Source organism: Ruditapes philippinarum, unplaced genomic scaffold (genome assembly GCF_026571515.1).
Source record: "Ruditapes philippinarum isolate M1 unplaced genomic scaffold, ASM2657151v2 ctg3458_1_1_1_1, whole genome shotgun sequence".
NCBI classification, from domain to species: Eukaryota; Metazoa; Mollusca; class Bivalvia; order Venerida; family Veneridae; genus Ruditapes; species Ruditapes philippinarum.
The window spans coordinates 1,805-14,665 of NW_026860950.1; the positions used below are offsets into that span (position 1 = coordinate 1,805).

Consider the following 12,861-nt stretch of genomic DNA (forward strand, 5'->3'; position numbering starts at 1 on the left):
TAAAACGGATTGAAAGTAGTTCTACCACGTGGTTGGTTTCTGATGTAAACAAAAACAGAGAGAGAGTAATCTTCGATAATATATATTTGACATCCAAAGGAAAAGAAATGTCTGTTTCAGTACACTTATGATTTAAAATATGTCTGACAACAATTTTTAATTTAAGACATGCCCACTGATGTACAATTTTAAGCAAATCCGACTAAATGTCAACAGATTGACTTTTTGTACTTTTGGTTTCTACAACCATAATAACATACATGTTTTGTTTGTTTGTTTGTTTCATTTTGCGCCTTTTCCCAACAGTATTTCAGTTATATAGGCGGGTAGTTTCCTAATATACATGTATATAAAAAATAATGTTTTCTATGAATTCACTTATTTACGGTTAATTTTACTTGATATATTTGAAATAAACTTGTCAACAACTCCCAGCATTAAATTACTATTTGCTTACATGTTTAGTTTCTTAGCGTAGGTTAGACCGTTTTACCGCATCCGTTCTGTGTATTCATACTATTGTGTCCGAAGACTGATGGAAAGGGCCGAAAAGTTGCGATTGAGATCGAAATAACACCATATGACGTCACGTAAAAAGTTTACGTACGTTAATGCACTTCACAGTCTGTTTAAATTTAGATTAGAATATGTCTTATATACCGCGAAGAACCGAAGCAAATAGCAATGTATTTCTAGAACGTTGAGGGTATATGTAAGTGTGTGCATTAAATCTATTATTGCGTTTTGTCTTTTTTCGTATATTTCAGCTTAAAAAAGGTCATTTTTTCCGTATTCGGCATCATACTTCTTTAATTTATGATTTCATGTTTTCAACATCGTACTTCCATGTTTTTCGCGTTCTAGATGTCTTCATTCATAGGAGATGGCCCTAACGGATCATTATAGTAAAATCTTTCAAAATGATAGTAATGACCTAGTAAATATGAAGTCACCCCATGTACTAAAGGATATTTATTCTTATCAAAATAATCTTCTTACGATTGTTTTTCTGAAATGAGCACAATAAAGATACAATGAATTGAAAACATGTTGAATTAAAATGTCTGGCTTATATGTTTCCGGGTTTAACTCTTTAGTCTCCAGTTTTGTTTTTCAGTTTATAAAGTTCTGCTAGTTTCCGGTCCCTCCATTCACGGCGCTGCTCGATTTTATCCAGAGGAATTTGTTGCTCGAGTTCTTCCTGAATCTTTTCAAGTGGAGGTCCTTCAAAACGGATTGGAGGCCCAGATTGCTTTTGAAGTTCATACAATGGATCCGCATACATTGAACAAAAATCCTTCATTCCTGAAACAAAATGCGAAATGTACAGTCCTCTTAAAGTTTCCAGAACTTTATGGTCAATTTTTTTGGTCAATTATCGGAACCATCTTTTGTATTTTGCTTTTGTTGCCTCAGTTAGTGATTTAGTATTTTGTATGGAAGTCGGAATACTACTTTGTTTACATTTTGTTACCTTTATGACAAACGATTTCACATTCAGTGCTTCTTTCTTCATGTAATAAGCATCTAACATGCTCTAAAACCATTATTTAGACCATGATAAAACTCATGTTCGCCAATTCTAAATAAAGAAAGAATATTAATTTCTGAGGCATAATTGCCTTTAAGAAATTTTGCTTAATTAATTATTATTATTATTATTTTTATTTCAATGTGCTTAAAGAATTTTTAATGACTCTTAGAATAATGTTGAAAATTAACCGTTTGCATTAAGGTAGGATGTCTCTAAAGCACCCATAAATGCATATCTCAACCCAAGTCCGTGTGGCATAAGCTTGTCCAAGTCAGCTACACTGATAACATCATCCTAGAAAAGAAATCAACAAATGCTAAATTTTTAGATTGAAGAATAAAGATGTAATCTTGAAATGCAAATAGTAAATATCTTAATAGAATGACTGGTGTAGAAGAACTTGCAAGTAGGCCTATGTATAACATTGACTTTCAATTTTGTATCGTCACTGTTAATAAAAGCTTTCTGCATAGGTTACAAAACATAAACATGTATGTATTCATTGCATTATTTTCTGGCAACAACAAAAATCTCAGTGGTATTAACTATTTAACGTCGCTATATCTATTTTCCTGTAAAATTAAGTTACCTTTAATTGGCACTGTGCTTGATACATTTTGGGAAAAAAACAGAAGTTAATCGAACCCGTATAAGTTTGAAACATTCCGCAGTAATCGTATGCTGAATACGACATATAATGAATCCCGCAGTCTCCTTCTTTGCAACAATGGGCACTTGACCAGCGTCTTCAAGGATAGTTCTAGCTTGAGTTACAACTGCTGGGTCGGTCCAAGGAGTCGCAATGATTTCAACTAGTGGAACCAGATGTGGCGGGTTAAGCTTTGTAGTAGAATTGTTTTGTTATATTGATGCAAATAATCTTAAAGACAGACTGATCGGAACACTGTTATTTAAAATAGTCTTGAAATTATTGACCTTTCTGTCAAACTGGAAGAGGGAGGTTTTTGCCATTGATATAAATAGTAAGATATATTCTATTTCTATTAACGGTGGTAGATATTACATTCTTTTAAATATTGTAGATGTCATAAATTTCATTGTATAAACAATTATATGAACAAGTAATAAGGGGTGTACTAAACTGTAAAAATAAAAAAGTCTTACAGGATGTGATACAATTACTCTGTCCTTGAGTTTCATTCCCTCCGCAAGTCGAGATGGAAAAATATTCCCGGTTGAACTTGCTAATATAACATCCTTAGACGCATACTTTTCAGCTTCTTCAAACACACTTCTCTTCAAGTTGAAGTTTTCAAACACACATTCCTGTCAATGACAAAGAAAGCCAAAGAATTGTATTAATTTCTGGTAAATGTAAACAAGAAAGAAATCATTGTAAATAATAATCCAATAGTAGATCTTAATCAGGACTTGGACGATCACATTTGTTTCGGCCTTTATCATATTAGTATATTTTCAATACATTTCATTTTGGGGAGAGCGGGGTATGCTTATAATTAACATTCATATTGACAATACTGATAAAGGTGTCTCTCTCAAAGAAATCAAACATGGTTGCAAAATATAGATAAATTTACCTGAACGTAAGATGCACCAGCCACACACTGTTCCATAGAAGGCGTTGTTTTTATAAACTTGAGAGCTTCCGCAGCAGATATAGTTCCACGTAAACATCCTTTCTCTTCGAGTTCTTCCATCTTCCTTTTTATGGACGCCAAGCCATCTTCTAACTTTTCGGCAATATTGTCGAAAATCCGTACATGGAATTTTGCCGTCGAGAAAACGATAGCCCAACTTTGGCCCACCAAACCACTATAAGAATTAATGAAAAGCAAAAAAAGGTTGTTAAAACTACATGTCTAAAATATAATTCGTCTGTGTCCAATTTTATCGTGTTTTTTTTATCAATTTATTTATTTGAAAAGTTGTTCAAATTGTTATCAAGAAAAGGTTCTTAAAAGATTTATATTTTCTGATTTATCATATTAATTTAGTCCCTATATTTAAAGTATTAAAAAATATTTAGAAATATCAACAAAAATACTCTAAATACTAGTTTTGCATAGTCAGCTGTTTTATTAATTTTGTAGGCAAGTATAAATAAATATTCAACCAATATTCTGTTTTTCAATCATTAAAAGCTAAGTCAACGTTCAAATTTTTGTATAAAGGTTTTAAACATCAACCAATATCTTGTCTTTAAGTTATTGTATAATATTAAAATTGTCATACAATGTATGTAATAAAAATATTGCATCTTAAACTTTCTTAAAGTAAATAATTTTTGTGCTTAAAGTTTCATTAAATTTTATAACAGTCAGCATATCTCCCAAGTTCCGCGCATGCGTACATACCGTTATAATAAATAAAACGAAACAAGAACACCAGTAAAACAACAATATTAAGTATACTCATACCAGCCGATTATTGCTATCGATTTGTCCTGAGCCATGTTTCTTCAAACAATCTCTCTTGAATAAAGACATATATATTGTAGGTCTACATGTCTTATCAATTTCAATGTGGGTCACTTGTCAAAGATAGGGTTAAATTAAATGAATACATTAGAGTGGAATAATTGGTTGACAGTAATTATACTTATCTATCTATACAGTATATACATACAATGCAATAATTTATTTAATTTTAACTTGGTCTGTGAAAACAAACGGACATGTTTTAATTTTAAGGTTATAGTTTTAATCAAACATACCAGTACACATTTATAAAAAAATGTTAAATCGGCGGCAAATTTCAAATTCTTATGTTGCTTAAAAAATGACAAGACATAGACCAGGCGTTAGTTTGTTGATTTCAAAAATATGTATTTTTGTTTCGTTTCATAACACCATTTTAAGTCTGTCGCACAATTCTCTTTTTTATCTTCTGCAATTCTTATGTTGTTGTCGCAGGGTAGAATAACTTATCTAACTCCCGGCGTAGGTTCATCAATTAATAAGATATATATGAAGAACAAGCCTAAAACATAAATATAAAACAAGTTTAATGTAATAAAAACACAAACAATACATCATTACAACGATTGTCCGATGGCAATAAGAATTATTTTAAGTAAAGTAATAAAATGAATGAAATGAAGAATATTACCACAGCGTTTCATTAATAATGAAAATTACTTAATAATTTTATTTCTATAAACAAGAGCTCCGCTAGGCGGAGCATTATATGCCCGAAAGTGTGTTTTATAGTAAGGATGAAGCATTTGTAAGACATGGGAATCCTTCAAAAAGCAATCCTCCTTTATAGCTGACGAATCTTCATATGTATACAGTTGCTGTTTCCAAAGCACCACCATCAAGTTGTATCTTGTAAGTAAAAATGCTACGACGGATGGACAAAAAGACGCCATGGGTATAACATAATTTTTTAGGGGATATAATTAATGTACTCAATATAAATGATCATCCAATGAAGTTTGACAGTTGTAAAACTTTAACATTATTAATGTCATTTGATATTGACCTTTGACCTTGTGACCCAAATATAGATTTATTCAATATAGGCAAGGTAATAGTGACCTTGGGCAAGGTAATAGTGACCTTGACCTTTGACCTTGTGACCCCAAAGTCAATAGGGGTCTTCTACTCAATATTGACAATCATCCTATGAAGTTTGAACACTGTGGGCCAAATGGAACTTAAGTTCTGCTCCAGATCATTATGACCCTGACCTTTGACCTTATGACCCTAAAATCAATAGGGGTCATGTAATGGTCTTGGCTGTTCATCCTATAAAATTTTACAGCTATAGGTTGATTAATTCTTATGTTATTGAGCGGAAACTGTTTTCAGTTTTAAGGTCATAGTGACATTGACCTTTGACCTTCTGACCCCATAATCAATAAGGTCTTCTTCCCAATATGGACAATCATTCTATGAAATTTAAATACTGTGGGCAAAATGGAACTTGAGTTATGCTGCAGAAACTGTTTTCAGTTTAAGGTAATAGTGACCTTGACCTTTGACCTTGTGATCCCAAAATATAAAGGGGTCTTCTTCCCAAAATGGACAATCATCCTATGAAGTTTGAATATTGTGGGCTAAATGGAACTTAAGTTATGCTTCGGAAACCGAATTGCTAACGGACGGACGTGCCATAAATTGGGGTTTATGTGCTTTTTCTTTGATCTTTATGTGGCATTTTCCCCAATAAACCAGTAAAATTACCACATAAACCTATTGGTTTATGGGATTTCCTTCTTTTTTAACTAAAATTATGGACGGAATGAAGCTCATAGACCAATGGATGTTCGCCCGGACATACCAACTTTTGATATTTAAGAGGCAAATCAGCTCATAAACTACACCTGGACCAAAGTCCATAAGCAAAATTAGCTCATAAAAACAAAAACAAAATAGCTCTTAATTTGAATTTTATGAGTTTTTGTTTTTTATTTAACTACGGAATGAAGCTCATAAATATCAAATGTTTGCTCGGACGGACAGACAGACAGGCAGACGGACGGACGCCAGGGGGTATAACATAATATGCCCGAATTATTTCGGTCATATAATAATGTAAATTTTTACGAGCCAGGCGTAACGAGAAAGAAAAGCCAGCAACAAACTTGTAACAATAACAAATTTATTACAGAAAAATTATTAAAGAAAAATAAAATAACAAATTACGTTTACAAATACCTGAAGTCCAAATAAAAATTACAAATGTCTAGTCTGATCCTGGAATGATCCTTTTTCAATAGCACAGTTAAATCCAAGTTAAATCCAAGAACACTTTAGAATAAATTCCCACAATAAAATCCACAAGAATAATTAATAATCCAAGCTCCAATAAATCACTTAATTTCCAAATTGAATAATACTCCAAATATATTGATGACTTAAAAGATCACTGATGACTAAAAAGGTAACTGATGACTTAAAGATAAGATTAATGAAAAATGTCTCCTTATATATATTAACTAAGAAGTTTCCAGAAAGGTCTATTATGTTCTCAAGTAATCATAATCTAGCAACTTCAACAATAAAGATCATTCCAGAAGTTTCTATCTATGTAATATGTTGCATACATAACAAAATGTACAGAATTTAATGTATAACTACAATCCATTTGATATCTATACATGTTAGAGAAGTCAAAGTGCCATAGTCATAGTCATGTAACATTTTCTCTCAAATTTCAAACAACGATTGCACGTACAGAAACAGTTCACAAAACTGCACGAAGGAATTGCCTCGGTCACATCTGTGCATTTCCGCTAATGAGCGTACGTTACGGAAACGTCCGTAACTGCTTAAATTGAAAAATATAGGTATAATTCCTGAAATAATTAATTTAAAACTTTAAAGGTTTAGGCTTTATATTGCTTAAATTAATTTTGTTTCACTTATTTTTAAAAACCAAAGGTTTTGACCCAAAATGGTTTAGAAGAATCTGCATAACCAAGTGCAGGTGAATGACCTTACATATGATTAAAACTTTTCGCTCCTGATCACCTCAAACACAGTGAGGTTTACTTTATGATTGGCCTACTAAAGGTCATAAAAAGACTGAGCAATTTTACCATAGTCTTTACAAAAAATCTGCCTAACCCTGTAAAAATAAAAAAGTGCGTAAATTTGAACGTTTTGAGGTCCTGGTCAAGTAGGCAAAGGAGCAATTATATCAGGATCATTATGGGTACCTTCTGAGAAAACAACATAATCTAAATTAGACACACTTGATCTGAAAAATTCACATGTTGAATGTTTTTATTTATATCATGCTTTTGGGACGTTCAAAACAAGCCTCAATTCCGTTGAGATGTTCCTCGATAGTCTGGGAAAAATCAAAACATCATCTAGAAAAACACAATTACCCATACAGGTTTCCATTAACCTTTGCAATATGCCTTTAGCGTTGGTAAGAACAAATGCCATACTCTCACATTCATAAAAACAAGTCGTCTAATAATAAAAGCTGGGTTTGGTGTCTTTCTTGGCTATATCGAGCTGCCAGTAACCTCTGCGTCAATCTTATTTGTAGAAATGTTTTGCATTAATAAAGGAATCCAGCATATGATCTACACAATAAAAAGAAAAAAGCATATTTGATGGATCTTCTGTTCAGTCCACGAAATCAATGCAAAATCTGAAACAAATATCTTTCTTCCTGACAAAAACAACATTGCTACAATTGACTTCCTCTAATTGTGCCACACATAACATTTCCCACAAATGCTGATGAACTTATTGCTATATAGAAGGTGGCATTAATTTTCCTGCAATGATAACATCGGCAAATATAATGTGACGTTACACCAAGTAAGTTTTGCCAAAATCTGTGAGAGATTTAGAAAAATAATTTAAAAATTGCCTTAAAGCTGCTGCTTAGTCAAATTTCCTCACGTACTTTTACACCTTATTCATGTAAAGTTTAAAAAAAAAACAAGATATTTTTGGTTTAGTTGAAGACGGCGGCTTTCAGGTTTCAATTAGTAAACAACCCACACATATGAAGGAGAACAAATGTGAGTATTTAGTAGACTTCTGTAGGGTTTACAAGTGATTTTGAACACACAAACTGGTACTCTAGCAGTGTTTTTTTTCTTGTCTTCCTCAGCTATATCAAGCTGCTAGTAACCACTGCGTCAATCTAATTTGGACAAATGCTTTGCTTAGTAAGAGAATCTAGCATATCATATACACAAGGAAAAGAAAAAAGCATAGTGGTTCACTACCAAGAAGAAAACAAATATTTAAACCAGCTAAATGCGGTTTACCAGAAACTGCAATTATAGCAGTTGATACTCCCTAAAAAAACTTCCTAACAAATCTTGACTAGAAAATATGTTGGTTGACTTCACAGAAGTTAAGTTTGTACAATATGTTGCATCCACACCAGTTCTGCAAGTATTTGATTGAAATCATTGTTACAAAAGCGCAACATAATTTTCCCTATATGTACATTCAGTCAGTTTTCTGTATCCGGTATTATTAAAAAGGAACAGAAACAAAATGGTTATAAAAAAGTCTGTATCCGGCATCAAAACATCACCGTCAATATATCCTATGTATGGTAATTTGTTACCACAGTAACCTACAATATCAAGATTGAAATCAGTTATTATATACAAATCAGGTTTTGGTTTCAGTGAAATTTAAAATAATTCTGAAATCAAGGTAATCATATATCCACTGTCAACAAGTACATCTGTTTCAAAACCACATATAAAAGCTTTGCTTTAATTGGCTAACAAACCATTCTGTCAACCAAGTTACTATCTTGTACTGTAGGGCTAGCTTTTACGCATATTGACTTCCTTAGTTTAAACTAAAAACAGTGCCGTCTTCTAATGTTTGCCTTTAAATATACAGCTTGACATGTTACTATTTGACATAATATTAACATTACTTTTACTTACAGAACTATTTTCCTCTTATATATATGGGTCTTGATTGGTTATAACATTAACAGTTCCTGTCATTTATCTAGCAATTATACCTATTTCTAGAAATGAAAACGTGCAGTTTTTTCGGCTTCTCTTGTATCTGTTTTTTTTAAGAAAAACATTTTATTTATAAGTAAAAAAACAAAACATGTATAGAAGGGTGATCAAGTTATTTTTACCAGTGAGATCATGATCATGAGATAATCGATAATGTTTATATCAAATGGCGTAGACTTCTGGGCTACGTTAAAAAACAAAAAACTAAAAAATTACTTGATGGTGAAATACATGTTAAACGCACCTCTCTCGATAACCTGTTGTGTTAGAATCTTCAAGTCGGCATCGCTCACATCAGTCCAAAATTAAGAACTTAACATATCATTTCCAGGAGCAGCTGTAACATGGTCACTTTCAAGTTCGACCTGAAGAAAAGCTTCGATACGACACCCATAGGCAATTAATCTCAATTACTCTTCAGTGTCTGTTTGGGCGTCCGTGGCCGAGTGGTTAAGGTGGTTGACTTCAAACCACTTGCCCCTCACCGCTGTGGGTTCGAATCCCGACAGGGACTTTGGAGTTTTTCTTTTTTTAACATGGGGACTAAGTCGCAGACTGCAAAATAGAGAAAAAACAGAATCCCTAAAGAAAGCCCAACACGGCAAAATTGTAAATGTTACAGGCTTGGTTTGATTGAACCTGTTCATGGACGGTAATGGAATTGCAAGTTACCGTCCACGCCCCCTAGCACCGGCTTAAGTAGAATTCAACATTTAAACACGATAAATGGTGAAACCACACCCACTTGTTGTCATGAATAACTAGAACTATCGCTGAATGCGATTCATACCCCCACCAATGTCCTTGACAGAAGAGAAGACGACTTGGAAAGGTGGTTAAGGGAATAACTTAAGTGGCACAAATACATAAAAAGAAATTATCTCTGGTGAAAATAAGACTAATTGTACAGGTAATAGTATAAATTTATATTATCAAATCATGTTCGAAACAGTTACAAATAACCTTTCATTTTCCCAATGTACTAAACATTTTATTTATAAGTCAATTTTTAACCTTCAAGTGTGGTTTTGACCTTAATCTGGCACAAGGGTAAGATGGGTTTTGCACATTTGAGTAAAGTTTGAAGAAAATCCTTCCATTAGTATAGAATTTATAGAGTGGACACAACATATTGTCTAGTATTGATTGTATGTAAAATTGAAGACTTAAAAAGGGGCATAACTTTGTCAAAATGCAATACATAGTAATGAAACTTGACCTGCATATCTTATTTGCGACACCTCATATATCTTTTAAGTTTCAAGCAAATACCTGTGCTAGTTTCAGAAATATTCAAGTACTTGTTAAAATTTAAGAACATTTACTATGTCAATTTTTGACCTTCAAGTGTGACATTGACCTTTAGCCGGCACAAAGGTGACATGAATTCTGCACATAACCTTGTTGAGGTGAACATTTGAGTAAAGTTTGAAGAAAATTCTTCCATTAGTATAGGATTTATAGAGCGGACACGCCATATTGTCTAATATTTGATTGTATGTAAATTTGAAGACTTAAAAAGGGGCATAACTTTGTTAAAATGCAATACAGAGTTATGAAACTTGACCAGCATATCTTAATTGTGACACTTCATATGTATTTTAAGTTTCAAGCAAATACCTTTTCTAGATTCAGAAATATTCAAATAAATGTTAAAATTATAGAATATTTTCTTAGTCAATTTTTGACCTTCAAGTGTGACCTTGACCTTAAACCGGCAAAGGGGTGACATAGGTTCTGCACATCCCCTTGTTGAAGTGAACATTTGAGCCAAGATTGAAGAAAATCTTTCAATTAGTGTAGGACTTACAGAGCGGACACGACATACTGTGTAATATTTGGTTGTTTGATATTTGACCTTCAATTGAGACCTTGACCTTGAGCTGACACATGGGCAATATGGGTTCTGCACATCCCCTTGTTGAGGTGAACATTTGAGCTAAGTTTGAAGAAAATCCTTCAATTGGTGTAGGACTTACAGAGCGGACACGACATATTGTGTAATATTTGATTGTTTGATATTTGACCTTCAATTGTGACCTTGAGCTGACCGAAGGCAACATTGGTTCTGCACATCCCCTTGTTGAGGTGAACATTTGAGCCAGGTTTGAAGAAAATCTTTTAATTAGTGTAGGACTTACAGAGCGGACACGACATACTGTCTAATATTTGATTGTTTGATATTTGACCTTCAATTGTGACCTTGACCTTAAGCTGACACATGGGCAACATGGGTTCTGCACATCCCCTTGTTGAGGTGAACATTTGAGCCAAGTTTGAAGAAAATCTTTCAATTAGTGTAGGACTTACAGAGCGGACACGACATACTGTCTAATATTTGATTGTGTTTGATATTTGATCTTCAATTGTGACCTTGACGTTGAGCTGACACATAGGCAACATGGGTTCTGCATATCCCCTTGTTGATGTGAACATTTGAGCCAAGTTTGAAGAAAATCCTTCAATTGGTATAGGAGTTATAGAGCGGCACGACAATAGAGACAGACCGACCGACGGACCGACCGACCGACGCGACAAAGCGAATCCATTACAGCCCCCCCCCCCACATTTTGTGGTGGGGTATAATAAATACTAAAGAGAAGCTATGAAGACGAAGCGATTGGAGGCAGCAACGAAAGTTGTCAATTTAACGACCAGTATACTGAAGTGATTGAATCATGTGAAGAAAGTACGCGAGAAGATAATCAGCCAGTCAAATCTAGCCAGACTGAAAAAGAAGGAAATTATTCCAGATGTTATTATTCCAGAAAAGAAAGCAATAACGTAAAACATCTTGAATTGAAACAGTTTGTATCCATTTGGAAGATCAACGTTCGAAGAAAATGATGAAAAGGTAAAATTCTCCTTAGAACTTTCATGTTTTGCCATTTCTCTGTCATATTTCAAGCTTTGGGGCCTTACCTAGTCATTGATTGATTGATTGATTGATTGATTGATTGATTGATTGATAGATTGAACAGCCCACGTAGAAAAGATACCGAACTTAACGTAAATTCTTAACATTTTGTAGAAAAAAAATCCTACATTTCTGATCATTGTTGTTGCATTTACTGAAACACAAATATTGTTTGCATGTTCACGCATATAATTATTGTATCCTTTCATACTTTTTTTAAACTTTTTTTTAAAATTATAGAATGATGTCCCGATTAAAACATGTTATAGGAAAGAACACAGTTTTTCACCTGGGGAAATATGCAACTTCATACACTTTACAAAGCATTTTAACAGTTTTTGCTATTTACTTGACACTTTGCATATCGGGCATTCAATGAGAGAAGTTAGATTTCCGACATAAATGTACATTGCAACTGTTATGTTTGTTGTAATTTTAGTTTATGCTTTTTGATCTTTTCTTATTTGGTGGTTACATTTTTCCTAAATGAATAATGTATAATCACTCTTAAAATATGTTGCCTATTTACTGTAAATGTCAATGGTTTTGGAGTGCGAATGTTTAAAAGGCACATAATGCCACAGAAATCCATATTCATAAGATTCTTTGGAAATGTCAAACATGAGTTTAATAATGTTTTAATAATAGATTTAAAGTATGTAAGATGTTTCACAGCTGAAGACAGTATTGCTAATTGTGTGCAGTAATGTCTTATGTAAACAAAGTAGGATTTTGACTTCGATACTAAATACTAATTCACTTTAATTCATTTAAATTTTAACAATTGTCAACAATGCAAAAGAAGAAAACATTGTTGATCTATATGGCAAAAGAGTATTGTTTGGATACCAAAAATTGAAAGTATTTGTGAAATAAAAATGATAAAATTTCTGAGGCATAATGGGCCTTTAAACTCTTAAAAACATAAATTGATAGGCGATTTTTCTTTCAAATCCCAAT

General features: G+C 33.0%; 1 protein-coding gene across 1 annotated transcript; it reads right to left on the minus strand.

The window, feature by feature from the left end:
- Positions 1-957: 957 nt before the first annotated feature.
- LOC132714004 (lambda-crystallin homolog) lies at positions 958-4,081 on the minus strand. The gene is made up of 6 exons (XM_060696740.1): positions 3,934-4,081; positions 3,094-3,328; positions 2,660-2,821; positions 2,180-2,374; positions 1,723-1,828; positions 958-1,305 (listed from the first exon to the last, which is right to left on the minus strand). The coding sequence occupies exons 1-6, from the start codon at positions 3,966-3,968 to the stop codon at positions 1,094-1,096; spliced, it is 945 nt and encodes a 314-aa protein (XP_060552723.1). The 5' UTR covers positions 3,969-4,081; the 3' UTR covers positions 958-1,093.
- Positions 4,082-12,861: the final 8,780 nt, after the last annotated feature.